The sequence below is a fragment of the Fusarium oxysporum genome, chromosome III (assembly GCF_013085055.1).
Source record: "Fusarium oxysporum Fo47 chromosome III, complete sequence".
NCBI classification, from domain to species: domain Eukaryota; kingdom Fungi; phylum Ascomycota; class Sordariomycetes; order Hypocreales; family Nectriaceae; genus Fusarium; species Fusarium oxysporum.
The window spans coordinates 1100259-1118360 of record NC_072842.1 but is presented as its reverse complement, the minus strand read 5'-3'; the positions used below and the strand labels follow the sequence as shown (position 1 = coordinate 1118360).

Here is an 18102-nt window from a genome sequence, read left to right as displayed (position 1 = left end):
AAACAAACGACAAACGCCGTCAGAGTTGAAGCCCAGCGAGAGGAGAGAAGGAAGAAACAGTCAAGTTCACCGATCGACCCAGGGCGGTGATGGTCAACGGTCTTGGTGTTGTTTTGGTGAAAAAGGTCGCAAGCGCCTCGAGTTGGGGGTTCCAAGATGGCAGCAGCACCTCAGCAAGACCAAGTGAGGTGGGTGTGGACTTTGGAATTTGGGCGGCGCCGGGCCACTAGCACTACCTTACCTTACCTTACCTTGCCTTACTACCAAGGGACCCTGGTCGCCCAAGCCATCCCGGTCAAGTCTGGTGTATGGGATGTATCCGATACCTTTTCCACTCTGTCAATCTGCTGTAGGTTTGATAGGCCAGAGGAGATACAGGGTCAGGGCGACTGCCGAGTTGGAGCAATTCACTTTTATGGAACTGACTGGACTGGACTGGGAATGACGACGACTTGGTCTCGATACTGATGACGGTAGCAATGAGTCAAGTCAATCACTGTATCTCAAGAGGCTTCAGAAGCGGTAAAGGTCATAAACACAGGTGAAGAGATAAGAAGATGACCATGTGATGGATGATACAGAAGTGGCAGCGAGAATTCCTCTTTGGGGTGGATGCTCATCACTGACAGGAGTGAATGATCCAATATCAACAAGGCCCTGCTTCCAAGAGACCTGTCGTCGCAGGGAGCAATAAAACTTGTGTCCTTGACCTAAACTGTCAAAAACAACTAATCTAAACACCTACTACACAATGCTACACTTCCCCGAGTCTTTTTGTCTCTTGGGACAAAGGTCTCAACTTTTCTTGTCTCCCCTTGCTTGTCCTTCCTGTCCTGTCTTGTCCTCACGGTTACGGCACTGCTGCCAAACGAATTCCAATTCCAGACACGAGTCCACTATCAAACTCTAACCCCAAGAACGCCCCCATGTGTACCCTCAACCCGTAGATCCCTTCTCTTCACTCATCAAATGTTCCAAACATTCAGCTCTCTTGTCCCATCTCCTTCTCACTCACACGTGCAAATCGAGAGGAGCAGCTCATCAACCACGTAGACAGAAAAGAGGTCGATGGAAATTCCAAGGTCATGGTGGATAAAGCAGAGTCGCACTAGAGCCAAGAAGAGACGACGGGGGGGCATGGACAAGCGTCGGCAGGGCGCCTGGGCCTGAGCCTAGAGGGAGGCTATCCCTGAGTTGGACTGGTTCCGTTGGTGTGCGGTACCAGTACCTGACCGTCTGTCTCTTGTCTCTGTCTCTCCCGAGGACAGAACGAAGAGAACCCTGAGGCTTTGGAGGAAATCTCACACTGCACAGCCTTGGAGATGGCCTCGTTCAGGTACGTAACCATACCGCCATCTGAACCATGCATGTCGACTGCCTGCTGCCGCTTCTTCAGGTGTATGCGGCATTCTCAGCTTACAACCTGTTTCTCTTCAACGTCTGCTGTCTGTTTCACAGATGTTCAGCCCAGTGTGGCATGTAGGTTTTTTTGTGGGCGACCCCTCCAACTCATCCTCCTCTACCTATTTCCTTTAAGTATCCATATCCACCAAAAGTTGAGGCGTCGGTCGCATGAGCTAATGGGCGGCGTCTATCCGTCGTTGGACGGCCGCTAGAATCATTTCTCCAAATCAATGGACGGAAAGGTACAGCAGAGTACGATGAAAGTCTCTGCTGTGCTGTGTTGTGTTGTCTCTCCTAACCACGGATACCTGTGGTGTCTGGGATTGGCGACAGTTGAAACAAATGGCACCGAGCATCAGAGTAACGACCCTTGATCTCAACGGTGCACGGTCTAGCAAAACGTTTTGCAACGATGTTAAAAAAAAAATTAAAAAAAAATGGCATTGCTCAATTTCAATTCATAAACTCTCTCTCTCTCCCTCTCAACGTTGATCAACCTTATATCGCCAAACAAGGTGCTGTTCAAGGATGTACCGCACATCAGTGGGGTAGACAAGACGTCGAACCTCAAACGGAAGTGAAGAGGAGGGAGAACCTGCGACAAAGCATTGGAGACAAAGGTGACACGCTTGCACGACGGGACAAGAATAAGAGGCACATTCACATTTCGACGACCCTGTCATTGGCCGAGTCCCCCCGTCGAGTCGGGGAGAGGAAGAATGAAAGAAGACCTAATCGAGGTTGAAAGAAATATCTCGACAAATTTAGTCTCGACAAAGCAAGCGCTTTGACTGAATTTTTTTGTTCCCCTTCTCATATCAAAGGTCGAGCTCGAGTCTCATTGCACCCCCGGGCCTGGGACTGGGACTGGAGAAGTCCTGGTTGTTTGAAAAGGGCAGACATCCTTGTTTCCCTAGTCTGGTTGGGGAATTGTGAGGGCACCCAGGTACGGTACCAGGTACTTTGATGGGCGCCAGCATTGACAGAGGATCTCTATTTGTTCTTGTCTTGTTTGAAGCCAGTCCTTGAGCACATTGCATTGTGTTTCTTGCATGCACATACACACACAGTTCTATTATAGGATCTCATTTCAAATGGCTTCCAAGGACAATCTGAGCATGATCAATCAAGATGCACTTTCAACAGGCTGCAGCGGCATGTCTGAAATGCAAGGCATGGTACAAAAAAAAAAAGGCGGCCCACCTGGGTCCAATGTATGAAGACTTCCACTTCCACTTTCACTTCCACATACTTTGCCTTGCAGGAGGGAAGCGTTTGAAGGTGGTGGGATTGGTAGTTAGTGATGGTGGTGGTGGTGGTGGTGGTGGGCTGTCAGTCACTGGCCTTGGCTCGTGGATCATCCGTCACCTCAGCAGGACATGGTGCGACTTCTGACCAGGTAATGAATCGCCAGTAAATCTGGGTTGAAAGATAGGAGAGTTCCTGGTGCTCAGAGAACAATTGAATGAGATATTCAGCATCTTCTTTACGGTGGTGCTTGTGAATGGAGAGAGATTGACGGGGGTAGACAATAAGGGGACCCATTCTTGTGAAGGGATCTCATAGTCCAAACTCCACCTCATCAACGACCTCGACGGCACACCGTCCGTCAAGCCAAAAGACAAGTAGTTCCAACCCGAAACAGTTTTCAAAGAAAAAACTTGGAGCAGACTATGGCTTGTGAGTATATTCTCAGTCAGATATCTCATGATCATTGAAGTTCCCTGAATTCTTCAAGATGAATCTATGAGTATCTGCTAAGGCTACGGTTCCTTGGAAAAAAGAGTTGGATGCGGAGATGCCACGAGGCCCGGGATGTCATCGTCGCACACACTCACGCACACCAGGCACTGACAGACGGATTGACTGAGCATCAGCAAGTCATTTCTTTCATTTCCTTTCATTTCATTTCATCAATAAAGGGGCATGAAAGACTCTTCTCTCGATCACTTGTAAAAAGTTTATGCCGACAACACAATCAATATGAATATCTATCCCAGACCATGCAAAGTCAATCCATTCATCTATCTTTCAAGTCTTTTAGTCTTTTGAGTCTCTTGAGCTTCCCTTCTCTTCCCGCCCTTGGTCGCCTCACCAGGGAGCGTGGTCCTAAAACCCCTGCGCATGCCCCCCATGTGCATCTGGGAAGACCCCCGTCCGCTCACACCTTTTTTGGAGGCGCGCTCAGTTGCTCTCCATCGATGTGATAGTGTGAACTGTCGGCGCGTGATTTGCTAGATGATTTTGAAGAAAATCGACGATCTATGCTGCTCCCACTTTCAAAATTGGAGATATTATGTGTATTTGGCCCTTTGAGATCAGGAAAACTTGACATTGAGGAGGATCAAAAAGGTGGAGGGTCCCTGGTCAGGCTGGCTTAATGCCGTCACCACCACCAATTCATTCATTCACCTTTTGGTGGTAAATGGTGGCTCCTGGCTCCTAGCTTGGCTGGGCTTAGTGCCACCGCTTTAGCTCCAGGTCAATTGGCCAGATGAAGAAAAAGCAGGGCAGTTGAGGGGTCCTCATGAATCTTCAGTCAGTTCTGACTGATTGTTGTGCTTGATCTGTGATGTTTTACAGTGATAATGTGATATGGTATCAGCAATACCACCATATTTTTGTCTCACCCTTATCATGAATGTCTTGACATATGTGTAGATATGGATGTCAATGGCTGTCAGATCAAGTTGGGCATCTCAGCCCTGCCCAACTCCCTCCCCTCATGAGGTGAGGAAGTCCAGTCCGTCCAGTCCATCCACTCACTCGAGGCGGAGAGGTCCTCACTGTACCTCCAACTCAAGTTCCAACCGCTGGAGCACCACTGGATGTGGATCTCTGATCTCATCTCATCCTCACTCACAAGCCTCTTTCTCTTCTCCTCTGTCAGCTTTACACCTGAATTGCGTTGATGTCTGTTTTCAGCCTCGGTCCAAGAATGTCAAACTTTGCATGGTGTATTGCTCCCCTTGCTGACCATCAAAGGGAATAACTCTGGTAGCGTCGAATTCTAAAATCGCCCGGACCCTGGCATTTTTGATCTGGTCTGGCCTGGCCTGACTTTGATGAACTGGGGGCTGGCCCTCCAAGATCCAGACCAACGGGACTCAAATTGGGATTCTCGATCGTCCCGCTTACGATCCAACCGTTGGTGGCGTATCTCTTTCTCTCTGTCATCTCATCCTCCTCACTTGATACTACGTTTGTTACAGTGGTGAATGGTTAACATACGCATACAACTGAAGTCGAATTAGCTGATATTCATATGTATATGCAAGTCTTGGTTCACCTTCAATTTTCTCCTCTTGTTTCTTTTTCCTCGCAAGTGATTGCCCACTGCAACCTTTTTAGCGCCCAGCTGATGAACCATCCCATCCACCCCGTAAAAGTTCAAACCAGTCCAAACACATGATCCAGATGTATCTCCCGAGACACACATTGCCCGGGAATCCTATCAGCGGTTCTGTCTCTATACAAAATCAGACTGTGTCTTTTGATCGTGACTCATCCAATAGGAAGTTATGTTCTCGCGGTGTTTTTTTTTTTTGAAAGGGGCACAGAATATGCTGCAAGGTACCGACACTGAAGCCAGTGGATGGGACATCTACCCTGCATCAGACATCTTTTCGATTGACGCTGCCAAGACGGATGGACAATTTGAAAGAGATCTTGGCTCGTATGAAGAGAGCTGGACTTTAGGCGTTCGTCTTGACTCGTAATACGATTATTGTGTACATGATGTACAGATGCTCCTTGCGTTAACCCAGGCTCTTGGTACGGGCAGGGGCAAATATCTCGAATATCCAGTCGGAATTCACAGAGCGATATGTCCTTTTCACGCGACTCGCATGTCCTGACAAGTGCCGTCGATCAACCATCACCGCCTCGATAGCTTTACAGCCTCAGACTTTACTGATCGCCATCATGAGAAGAAGAGGCATTGTATTTCTTCATGTCGGTATGATTGCCATATCTCGTATGTGATTGCAGTAACACAAGCCTCAAAGTCAGGCTGTATTTATTGCTGTCTTCTTCTTCTCCTTGTCTCTTTCTGCCCAGCGACGATCCGCTTTAGCTCCCGCATCAACATGTGGCTGGTGAGATCTGACAACCAACCCCACCATTTTCCCCAAATGGAGGCTTTTCGCCTTTAGAAACTCTATTGAAGAGATTCGGATGATTTTTGTTTCTCAGGACGAAACGTTACTCTTAGCTGAGGTCTGTTATTGAACTTTGGTAGCTCAATGGCATATGTTGTGTGTATCTGATAATCTCACCATCTCAGTCTATGGTTGCCTTATCACTAAGAATAACATTCGTGCTACCTCAGTTCAAGCCGCTGCCTGAATTGCGTGTATGCCCCAAAAGTATGGAGAATGTCTCACTGCAGCTCCTCTCTGCTCAAAGAATCCTCTCCTCTTCCCATTATTCGCCTTGTCCTGCCCTCCTTTGTCCGCTCAGCCATGTTATGCCATGCCATGCCATGCCCCTGCAGCTGTTCAAGAATCAGCCTGTGCCGTGCGCTTTGACATTGGCCCATGCCCGGACAAATCCGTTCGTTCGTGTTTCTTCAGCTGGACGTATCTTTTTTTTCTCTTTCAAGATGTCTCTCCAGATCGACGAGATCTACTTGTTATTGTTGATCTGCGTATGCGTAAACAGCTTGACTCGTTTGTAATTACGTCCCGAACTAGTTGACGACGCCCACGGAAGGAATAGTTCATGGCCTAGTTCGTGATGGTCTTATCCTAGACAGAGACGATGCCGTTTGGCGCCGGGAGGCTTCTGGGGCTATTGTCTCCAAATATTTTCCTCGCCCTTTTTGGTAGACCTGCCTGAAGAGGACGAGGACCAACAACAAAACTCGTAATGTATATTGGACTTTCAGCCAGCAAACATCGTATCTCACTTATTGTTGTGGTCGAGTCACGATAGAACCATGAATTGCCGAATCGATCACGTCAGCCAACTACGTATGTTCGGGACACCAACGTGGCTGATGCCCCTGACATGTTCTCCCGGCTTCAGGCTGATATTTTGAATCAGGGGGTTATTGTTCACTCGGGAGGCCCTCAGACTTAAAATGAACTTCAAGAGCATTCATTTCAAGACATTGTATTGTGCTTTGCAAATGGGATGCTATAGTTAACGTTCAATATAATAAGAGTCTAATTGCATTCAACGATCGACCCAGCTAGCCGGGAGCCTGTGGAATGTGGATGGAATTCCAAAATATCGCCACAGACAGGGGCAGGCCAATCCATCCACCCATGCCGATTTAGCTGTTTGCTTTTCCTCTTTTGTCATGCTGCATCTTAACAAGTTCCATCGAGACGCATTCACATGATTCAAGCAGAGTTGGGCTCTTGTTTCAAACGGTTACGGTGCTGTGCTGGGCTGTGCTGTAGATTGATAAAAGGAAAAGACTCGCCCACAAAAGACAGTTTGACAAACGGCACAGAGAATGTTTTAGAGACAACGAACGAGCCTCTCACACGTGTTGAGAGCTATCGCTGTAGCTGGATGTGTCGCCAAGAAGCGAAAATCAGGGTTCCGTGACAGGGAATGGCCCTGTAAACGCCAACGCCGACGCCGTGAGCACCTGTCAATCAATGAATGAGGGATCCATCTTCAATCAAATTGAGCCACAGACAACATTTCATTTCAAAAGGGGGCACAGCAGCAGCAGCAGCAGCAGCAGCAGCAGAAAACATACGGAGGCGGAGGGCTCAATAACTGCAATCGCCACAGATTTCAGCGCTGCTCGTTTCAGAGGCTGGTTTGTTTGCCTGGCCTGTCCATTCTCCTGTTATTTCCATGTCTGTCAATCTCTTCTGTCTGCCACGTTTTGACCATGGTAGTACTGTCTAAGAGGAAATGCCTTGTTTCATGTCTGCAGCAAACTTTGCAAAAGCACAACTCATCGTGCAATAGACAACGCTTTGAGCTTGTAATGCATACGAGTTGACATTGAAGCAGCGTCATCTGTCAAGCCTCAATCGTGATCTTGCAGTGTCTTTGTCTGTAACATCAAGGCCGAGCCAAGGTTCAGTATCACAATCTACATCAGCATCAGTTCATCATACAGATTCGACTTGCAAAGGACGAGAACCTGACATCACTAAACCAGCAAACTTTCAAGATTCGTCCGAATCCGGGAGCGCCACAGGTATTGGACCAAACCTTGAACTGATCATGGCGAAGCCATCATTGATGTTGTACCAATCATGAGCACCGTTGGTTCTCGTCTGTCAAGCCCTTTACCGAAAAATTTGTAGACAGACGTTGAAGGGCTCGAGTACCTGAATGGTTCTGTGAGGGCCTTCATCGGCTGGGCCGTTCTGAACGGCGTGAAGCAATTCAGTTCCTGAGCTAGACCTGGCTACGGCCTAAACTTACGAGGCCCAGGTGTTTGTACGACAGTACATGCCGTGCATACAGGGTGTCGATGATGATGCCTGGTGCAACAGCAGACTACCAACTGATGTAGGAGAACGCGAGACCACGATGCTTTTCTCAAGTTGCATGGGCTGGTAGTTATGGGACCCATACAGTCTTTTTGTACATCAAGTTAGGTGGTCCTCCCAACGCCCGCATATCCTTTGACTTGTGATGGCCTCTAGAGACATTATCGAAATGATCGTCTCGACTGGAATGCGGGAGCCCGATAGCGTCGCTCGTTCCTGATACCATGATCGCCTAACTTCTCTAAGAATTGTGGAACATTCCGAAACGTTTTATTAGACTTGTCAAACTGGCACGTTTGTGGGACCAAAGTTCCGTTGACTACACAGGTTGTTGCTTGGGACGACAGTACCTTTTACAGCCATTGAGCATTGAGATACCCTTGATGGACATGAGGTAAACTAGGTAAATTTGCGTAGAGGTACGCAAGAAACTTATCTTCTCACAGCAGTAGGCGTCCATAAACATGTGATAGATGGTATCGTGTTGTAAAAGGGGGACTATTAGGGCTCCCCATTGAAAGATCGAGGACTTCACAAGGATAACCAGCTTCGATTGCCACCAGGCAACAAGCGGGTAACATGGCCTGATATCGAAATGCTTGGCCTGTTTTCTTATGGAACAAGGCAAGCATACCGAACCTGATGCTGAGCTGGAACAGCACTTATCCCAGTATTGCCAAAGCCGGCCGATGATGAGAGCAAATACTCCCGTGAAGCAATACTCCTCAAAGATGCTCAACTCATGTATATGCACACACACAAATTGGCCGTGTATGTGAGATTATTGATGGCCGCTTGAATATGCCAAAATTGTATAACCTACATTGCACTGTTATAGAGTTGCTAGTGATGTTGTTCATCGAAGATACAACCACCGAGCTACTGGGTTCGATTAACATAGGATCTATCTATATAAAACCGACATGAAGGCCATGAGTATATCCATGAGAGGAGAGCCAGGATGCTTGAATTAATCTCATATTCCCTATGCCGCATGATGCAAAAAGAGGTTTGACATGCGCTTCAGCGAAGCTCTTAGGTATGCGTTGCAAGGCCATACTCTGCCTGTTGAGTTCAAAGCATATTCGTTGACGCTGGCAAAATACGAGTCTAGAAAAGAATACCTCCAGATATACAAGAACAAGTAGGAGAGGCCAATGCATATGTTAATGATAAGGAATATGACAGCCGGCATTTCACGGGCCCCTTTATCTCTACAAGCAGTAGTTTGGATACCGTCAAATGCTGACTTGAGGATGAGGTTCTAGTGCTCCCAGTTCAACCCAGAATCTACCTATAAAGGAGCATTATCTCAAAAGCATTGAGCAAGTGAACATCGCCAACATCAGTCTTACACGCCGAGGTGGTTAATCAAGTATAAATCAGATCTACCGAAACGCACTCTCTTGATCTCTTGATATCTGTTACCCCGTGACCATCACTCACGCCTAGCGATATGGATGGAAAGTCATGACCGACCAGTCACACGCTACACCACGCTAAGAACATATATGCAGAGAATACATTACTAATAACAATAACCATAACTATACATGTACATTATCTTCCTAAATACGTAACAGGCTTTCAGTATGCGCTACCGCCCCTTTCATGATGAGCTTAAAACGGCAAACCAGATCCCAGAAATACTCCCTCGCCATCATATAGAACATGTAAGTAAAGCACAAACTTATGATACAATACAAGATTTCAGAATCGTCTCTTTCAAGAACCGCTAGTGATGCTATATCAACCGGCAACAGCTCGGCCGACAGCACCAGCAATCTCGCCGAACAGAATGCCTTTGAACACGTTCTCGCCCATGGTCTGAGTCCAGGCGCCAGCCTCCTTGAGACGAGCCTTCCAGGCCTCCTTCTGCTCCTCACCCAGCTCCTCCCAAGTCTTGCCCGGGCCATGGACGGATGGCTCGTGGACATCAAGCTTAAGCTCTGGGGCCTGGCCGTCTTCACCGGCAGTTGCAGGAGGCACATCACCCTCATAAACAACCAGAGTTTCACCAGTGGCAGTCTTGGCGAAATCGCGACCTGCAAGTTTGGCAAGAAATTCGTCGGCTAAGAAGGCGGCGGGTGGGTGGTCGGGGCTGCGCAGACTGCCATGCCATGATGGAAATATCTTCTGCACACCAAGAACTGGGCGAGATCCGCCATAGAGCTCGAGAACAGTCTGCGCAACGAGGGCCATGATAAGCGCGAAGATGGCCATTGTGATGCCAAGACCACGAGAGGAAACACCGCGGGACTTCATAGCTGTGACGTAGCGAACAGGACGAGGAGGTCCCTTCGGATTGCGGGGAGACTTATCGACGTGCTTCGCAAGGGGAATGCTGTGGACAGCGACCGTCTTCTGGAGAGATGTGCTGGCGAGTTTGATGTACTGTTGGCGAAGGTTGTTCTTGGGTGTCTGAAAGTGAGAGAATGCCACTCCAGTAATATTGTCTGTTCCATGGACTTCCTTGAGAGTGTGTAGGTGCCACAATTTAGCAAGCAACTCAACAGTGCCGCCTGTTGTGTGTTCTAGTGTATAGAGCGAAACGGATGAATCATGGCCTGCAACGGCAATGATGAACTGTGTATTGCCGAGGGAGTTCAGAGGAGATGCTGGAGGTGATAGGTTCGCAATAGCAAGAGCGGTTGCAGAAATCTTCCTTGGTATCCTAGTATTGATAGAAAGGCGTGCGTCTGGTTGGCCTTCCTTGGGTAATCTCAACGCCTGTATCACAACTCCGCTTCGCTTGGGTAAATTGGACGCAGCGACGAGGAAGTGAGGGCTTAGATAACGGATTGCTCGGAAGGCAGGTCGTTCGCCATGGTCGTCTGGCATAACGTATACCCGCTGTGGTTCGCTGGTTTCCTTGGCGCTGACCTTGACAAGATATAGTTCGTACTTGTAGCAGTATGCAACCTGAAACTCATTCTCTGCTACTTGCACAATATCCAAATCCTCGGCCTCCTTGTCTAGTTTCAGAACACTTCGTAGTTTGGCTGTAGCACCCGCGGCGTCGAAGATAGCCAGTTGGGGCTCCTTGCCCATCGCTGTAGCTGCAGCACCAGTCGTTCCCGCAATGCGCAATAGTCGCTGATATGTATCAAGGTCGGGATTTTCGAAGAGAGAGGTACGCGCGACCTCTGAGATGTTGGCATCGGGTGTCTTAGCCCCAACGGCAGTGCGCAGCTTCGAAGGGTCGACGCTCAGGATTCGGAGGTGTTCATTCTTGCCCTTTGCGATGCTATCTGGGCTGGAGTTGACGCCGGCGTAGAGATATGTGGTCTTTCCCTTGTGAGGACCGACTGCCAGGGACATGACGCTATCTTCATCGCGTGAAAGGTTGATCTCTCCAGCGGTTCGGAGCTCTGTTTGAGAAACACTTTCGAGGACAGTCTGCGCATCTCGTTAGCCAGTTACTATGTGCCAGTCATTACCTGTAGACCTCGACTTGCAATTTTGTTCCCAACACCAGAGCGACCAGCACCACCTCCACCACCTACGACTACTCGGGTTGAGTCCTCAGGGTCAAAGTCGACGGCGTAGAGAGGGTAATCGAGCTCAATACTCGAGCGAGGGAATGGTGGGGCCATGGTGGCGATGAGGCAATGCCTCTCTTATGATATCTAGGGATTTGCGGAGAGAGAAATTGTCTTCAATGGAGCCAAATTCGCAATGCGCCTGACAGAGATTGACGTGATGTTGATCGCGGGGTGTTTAGTGTTGAGGTGACGCTCGAGGCCAGATGTCGAGCTTGGAGCTTCCTGGTTGGCCAGGACAGGTCCCAGCCACACGTGGCGGCCACATGGTGTGGCTTGACTTATACAACCTTGGGGCTCATTTTCAGATCAAAGAATTTGAATTAACCGGGGGTTTTAATTGATATAACTATAAATTAAAGCTAAAGGGACGGCATTAACGTCTTGATCGGGTATCTGTATAAGTATAAGGAAGTGGCTGATCCCTGTTAGCTCTTGACGGCGTCTAATACTGATAAACATGCCTACGTAGGCGAGGTTTGATATTCACTGAGCATAAAGTGAGCACGACTCAGTCATGATGTCCTCCGAGAGATTGATAGTGGCTGTGATATGATTTGAGTAGCTAGCTCATGATTTAGTTGTGTTATACTCCAATGACTTTGAAATGTGCATTTTGGCTAATCGTTTAACATCTTGTCAAAGCTATATCGGGTTATTTCGTATGGATCGAAATACTATTGAAACTTTGTTATGTGGCTTCAGCCTTTCACTACTCAACCTCATCGTAGGGTATAATATTGATTGGACGCAATATAACAATTTGGAAGGTACGGTTGTTGCAAAGATGAATTGCGCGAGAAGATACAGCGCTATTGACATACTGTAAGCCGGGGATCTGTGAAAATAAGATGAACAACTCCAAGGCGTACATCTAGAAACCAAAAGAACCATGGCACAGCAATCAGCAAGACATGGCATGGGAACCTTGAAGTTCATGTCCGCAGATCATGCATGTCACAGTGGCAATGAGTACAATTTGATTTTACGAGAATGATACCGTTCCCTATCCAGTGGCGAGAAAGCCGGATGCCAAGGTCCTCATTATAGAAGGTGATTCAGTTTGAGTTCCCGTTTTCAGACACGGTCAATGGGAATAAGCATCACGACGAGGCATAAATCCAGGGCAGTCCCTCGATTGGCTGATCACAATGACTCGGAACATTCAGCATGCGGCGTCAAGTAAACAACCATCCCATTTCGCTTTACCCCTTGTGCCAGACCAGATGAGGAACAAGCAGGTTACTCTTAGAAAGGAATCTCCGCATATTCTCTGATTTGGCTGCTTCATTAGCGTTGTTCTCGCAGCCACAGCTTCAGTGTCAGTTGACTGCGGCTAGCTGCAAGCCTTCCTTGCGTTGTGCATGTAAGTGACAAGTCAGCGACGGACCGTAGATTGTGAGGCGGAGAAGAAGAAAGAAGGAAGACAAGGATGGAAAAGAAAAAGGAATAATGAATACATATGTAAGCAATCTTTGCATACGAGGCCTCCCTTTATGATTAAGTGATGAAGTATTGGTGTCATCGGGCAACCAGAATCCTGTATGGCCAGTGGACTAAGGGGTACCTGGACTATAGCGTACAGTGCGGGCCGAGATGGTGTTGGTGTTAATGACTGCCAGGATGATGCTGGGAATACAGGCAGGAAATCAGATTCTCGTTCAGCTAAAGCAGATGACATGATCCGATAACGCGGGATAGCGCGATCACAGTGTGGGGGCCGGGTATGACAAAGGTGATAATACCACGGGATTACGTACCTAAAAGTATGTTGATGAAGATCAACTCTATCACAGATTATCGAGTATCAGACACGGAACCGAGATTGCAGTAGGATCCTACCTTGGGTATGTATCGGGCACTGAGTGATACCTAATCCAAATAAGTACTGTAGGTGCCCAATTGTATACGTACCTCACTCTCTCTCATCTCACTACGACAATCTTGTAAAAGTGCGACTAATAACAACCCCTGCCTGAAGAAGTGTGATCTAATGTGAATCACCACCCATCTCCATGCACATAATATGACAGAATAGGAAACTAATGTGCCTTAGCCGCTAGCCGCCCAATGCCAAAAAAGTCAAAACCTTTTTTACTCGTTGCACCCCTGGACAAGAGCCGAGATTGGAGGATGTGACGACAGCAGACCACACACACTGTAACACGGCCAGAGGCAAGAAAAACCAAGCACATGCATCTACTAAAGCTAATATGGGTGTAAGCACACGCATGCTGTACCGCATGTATATGCACGTAGTGTAGCTGCATATTCTGTACCTATGTACTGCAACACCCCTGCCCCTGGGAACATTCCCGTTGGTTTAACTGCCGCTAACTTCGGAGCATGCAACAACCGTCACAGACAGCACCAACGCCATACGTTTGCATGAGGTGGCTTTGGCCGTTGTCCACTGCCCAAGGTAAGGCGACTCAGAGAGGGGGGAGGGAGACAACAAAAGAGACCATCAATGTTTCGGACACGTCACTTGTGTATCCCAGCAGAAGAAATTTCTTATGTAGTATCCGTATGACAATATCACGGTCATTCTCACTCACATATGTTGTTGTCTCTCTCTGTTCTCCATCTCCATACCTGGCTGCAACCTACTTGTAACAACCGTAGCATCTCGACTGGTAGTAAAGTCATTCTCACAGACACCAGATACCAAGTTGTAATTAAGTGCAAGAAATACTTCCTGCACAAACGCTTATTTCTAGTGTTTCTCACTCTATCCTGTACTATACTATGTAACTCAAGAGCTTTTCGATCCATAGAAAGATCCGGGGTATCAGGTAACACTCACTAAAGCACTCTCCCACAACAAAGGAAAGCCAAAGAGCCGAGAGAACTCCTGCTTAATCCCAAACAACTTCCCGCTATATAAATATTGGATACAAAGCTAAATTCACAATTCCAATCTGGTATCAAATGACTTGCTAACAACAAAACAACCAAAACAATAGCTAACCATTCATAAAACACAAAGGAAAGAACAAAATGACAATGGGTCTTGGTCGATACTCGCACCTATGCCATTACTGAAGACATTGGTTTGAGCTGCAAGTCCCAAATAACTGTAATTCAAGGTATCCCTCTGCCGCGCGCTTTTGTAAAGCGCAGCTGCCTGTACTTGTTGATCGAGTATACCATCGCCTTCGAGACGATGTACTGTTTGAGGAGCAAAGGCCCCAGGGGTATCCGGTCTCAGAAGAGCCCAGCCTCATCACCCAGCTCAAGACGATTGGAGTCTGAAGCAAGTAGAAAGGAGTAAAAAAAGACAGAAACCCTCGGCCTGGATAGATACCTCAATAGTCCAATCCAGTCCGTCCCATGTCCCAAGAAGAAGCACGGAATGACAAAGGTGAAAACATGTCCATGGTACAAAGATACATGCTTACACAAACACAACCGTCATGAGCACTCCGTGTATGCAAACAATGCTCAACTCGGACAACAGAAAACACGTAATCAGAACGGAGAACAAGGAAACAAGATAACACAAGACAACATTACAAGTTGCGATAAATTCGTCGGTTGCCCAACAGATGCGTCTTCCAAAAGTCCCACCCGCGAGTCACCAAAACCATGCCAAAAACCTGAACCACTCCGATATTATATAATAGATGAGAACAATGGGTCTCCATAACTGTAATGCGTAACCAAACGCTTGCAAATCTCAAATCCTATCGCATTAAGCCCTGCGGTGAGTGTCCCTTGTTGCCCACCCAGTCTCAGGAACTCGAGGCTGAACGGGAACCCACTGACCAGTTCGCGGATCCTGCTCTTGAACACCTGGCCCGGGGGGTGGGCCAGTAGGAGGTCGACCTTCCATTACTCTCAGCGGCGGCAGCCTCTCACCGCTAGCTGAGGATGCCGCAGATGATGGCCGTGATGGCCCTCCATAACCTGACATGGGCATCGGAGGTAGCCCACTGGGAGATGCACTCGGGTGGCCGCTCGCAGGGGATCCGTATGGTGGTAGCGAATATTCAGGGTGGTCATCGGTTCGACGGCGTTGGGCTGGTCTTTCGTTCGCTAGTACATCTCCATAACTCATGGACCCAGAGGGCCCTGATGCTAACGACCCGGTCTCTGCATAAGAATTGCTTGTCGAAATAGTAGGACTAGGAGGTCCGGCAGCAAGGCCACTTATTGATGGCGTTTGTGCGACAATGTCTCGTAAACGGTTACGGTCTTCACGGTAGAAGTCCCGTTGTTGAATCAACTCCTCAATCCTTATTTCCATGAGGCGCCTTTCATCCCGGAGCTCTTGTAGTTGTTTTGAATTCTCCTCCTGCATGATCTTCTTCTTCCTCCTATGCCTTGTTGAAGCCACTGCATTTCGCTGTCTCTTCTCGTCTGCTTTCTTAGACGCCTGCGAAAAGTCCATATGAACAGGGATAGGTGCCTCGCTTCCCGGAAGTGCCAATAACGCTTGCTGTCCCTCAACGCCAAAAAGAGACCCCCCCATCCCATGTCTTCGCAGTGTTTCTGACCACGGCGAGGCGGACTCGCTTGGGGGTCCTGGACTCGGGAACGGCCGGCCAGCCTGCATGTTAGGAGAATATGAAGTCTGAGAGTGTACCAGAGGCGGTTGCGTGCGGCCCGGCGCATGGCTAGGGGGGAAAGTGGAGAGAGGAGCTTGTGTTCCAGGAGAAGCAATCGGCGGCTGTGAATGCAACCTACCATGATCCGACATCGCTGAGGGAGGACCAGTGGGTGCTCCAGTTAAAGGATGTAGATGGGGATATTGAGTTCTGGTGTCTTCCGGCGTTATGTCCTCGAACGGTCGCTTAGTAGATGAAAAGCCATGTAAAGACTGTCGTCCATCAGATTCACGAGATGGAACATGACTAACACTTATGGCTCGGGGATGTTGTGTCGGGCTGGCTTTTGGTCTTGCACTATTTACGGTAGGAAATGGGAAAGCCGTCGGGGAATTGCGTCCTGATGAAGGCCCTCCGATAGGTGTCATCGGCCCCAATGGCGTACCTGGAAGAGAAATTGACGCAGGTTGGGCTGGTGGGAAAGCTCGTGCGCCAGCAAAAGATCCAGAGATTGAGCCAACTGTCTGGCCTGGTGTCGCGGATTCAGATGGACGAGCTGCTGGAGGAAGATGACCATTACCCCCTGAAGCCAGTAGTCGTGGCTCCATAGGGTTGAGTATGTTATGGACACCAAGGGTCTTTTGGGGGACCTGCTGTAATCTTTCCTCGCCATTTGTATAGGGAACGTTGCTCACATCTTGGCGCAGATCGCGGTCACCGAGCTGTCTGTGTCGAAATGAGGAAGGCGAGACTTGGTCATCTCCTAAGGGGGACCTCGAAGAACGACGTGACGCATGTTGAGATGCTGGCCCAGTATGCGACATTGAGACTAGACCGCCTGTGCACACCTGGCCACGAGGGCCGGCACATTGACCCTCCCCGAGCCTGCCTAAAGAAGGTAGTTTATTGTCCTGGCTGGCAGCCGGTTTCGATAGAGTAAAGTCTCTAGAAGGCCAGGTTGGTGTCGATGGTGTCCGTGGAGAGTTAGGCGATGCGCCGGTCGAATCTGTTGCGGCAGATCCGGGTCTGCTCTGAGATGGTTGTGCCTGCGACCACAGGCTTGTCGATTGAATCGCCAGATTGGATGATTTGTTGTTGCGGACGGGATGGGAAGATAACCCAAACAGTCCTCTCTTGAAGCAATACTAAGACAGACTCTTCAGAGCTTCAAAGGGGAAGCAAGTGAGTCGTAATGCTATAAGAGTTCTACGGATCCTCTTATAACCAACACTCTTGCGCAAGCCGAGTTAAAACAGGGGAATTGGTACTGAGGAATAGAAAACCAATACGTCACCCGGGTTCTAATCAGCAACAAGTCCTGACCATGAACCGCACAACGCGATGTCGGAACTTTGGCTTGATTCAAGGGAAGGCAACTTAGCTCACTCGCAAATAGATTGCAGGTGAAGATGAACCACGCAAGTGTGGTTGCCGAAAGCCAGTACTGGGGGCAGGGATATCTCTCAATGTACAGGCCTGCCAGCAAATCATACACCTCAAAGACAACTTCCCGTTCTGAATGGCCGATGCTGTGTGGCTATGGATGGAGCCAAGGTCTCAAGCAATCCTCTCGCCTTGCAATTCCAATTATTGGCTCTGCTGTACTGTACTTGGTCGCCCACGTCACCTCTTCTGGAGAGGATCTTACAGCCGCTTGAGATGAAATGCGAAGAACTTGAACAGATGCAGACGGTAGTTTCGTGGCTTAAACAACGAAGAACAAGCCTTGCCGGTGGATGGGAAGACTGTTGGCGAGCTGTATAGCCAGGTATCGTAAGGCTGTGAGAATAAAAAAGAGAAAAGAGTAACGAAGATGAAGGAAGAACAGAGCTGTGTCAGGCACAGGGAAGCTCTAGTGATGTAAGATGTCTGTTCGGCACCAGCAAGAGAAAACATCTAGGTACGAGAAGCGAGTCTGTCCTAGGATGGGGCTATTGTAATACAGGGCCACACTGTGTGGTATTCTTTATTTGCTCTGGTACGAACCATGTAAGCCTTGAGCTGGTCCTGGTACGGCGACAAGCCCTTATCAAGCACCAGAACTGGCCCGGGCATCCAAAGTAGAAGTCCCGCAATGGCCACGGTCAACACATTAGCGAAAGAAGCCGTGCTTAGCTTCTGAGACTAAGCTGGGGTTCA

At 48.5% G+C, this 18102-nt stretch overlaps 2 protein-coding genes across 2 annotated transcripts; both read right to left on the bottom strand.

Annotated features, from left to right (window-relative positions):
• Positions 1-9379: 9379 nt before the first annotated feature.
• Positions 9380-11605, bottom strand: FOBCDRAFT_217013 (uncharacterized protein). Its single transcript, XM_059609473.1, has 2 exons — positions 11330-11605; positions 9380-11270 (listed from the first exon to the last, which is right to left on the bottom strand). The coding sequence occupies exons 1-2, from the start codon at positions 11465-11467 to the stop codon at positions 9621-9623; spliced, it is 1788 nt and encodes a 595-aa protein (XP_059464390.1). The 5' UTR covers positions 11468-11605; the 3' UTR covers positions 9380-9620.
• A 3391-nt stretch (positions 11606-14996) lies between these two features.
• Positions 14997-16808, bottom strand: FOBCDRAFT_289589 (uncharacterized protein). The gene has a single exon (XM_031175608.3). It carries the CDS (start codon positions 16785-16787, stop codon positions 15108-15110), a length of 1680 nt encoding a protein of 559 aa, XP_031046741.2. The 5' UTR covers positions 16788-16808; the 3' UTR covers positions 14997-15107.
• Positions 16809-18102: the final 1294 nt, after the last annotated feature.

Coding starts and splice junctions, on each gene's coding strand:
- FOBCDRAFT_217013 (XM_059609473.1), bottom strand. CDS start 11,467: ATGGCCCCACCATTCCCTCGCTCGAGTATTGAGCTCGATTACCCTCTC. Junction 11,271..11,329: donor CTGGTGTTGGGAACAAAATT/GCAAGTCGAGGT, acceptor CGAGATGCGCAG/ACTGTCCTCGAAAGTGTTTC.
- FOBCDRAFT_289589 (XM_031175608.3), bottom strand. CDS start 16,787: ATGTCGCATACTGGGCCAGCATCTCAACATGCGTCACGTCGTTCTTCG.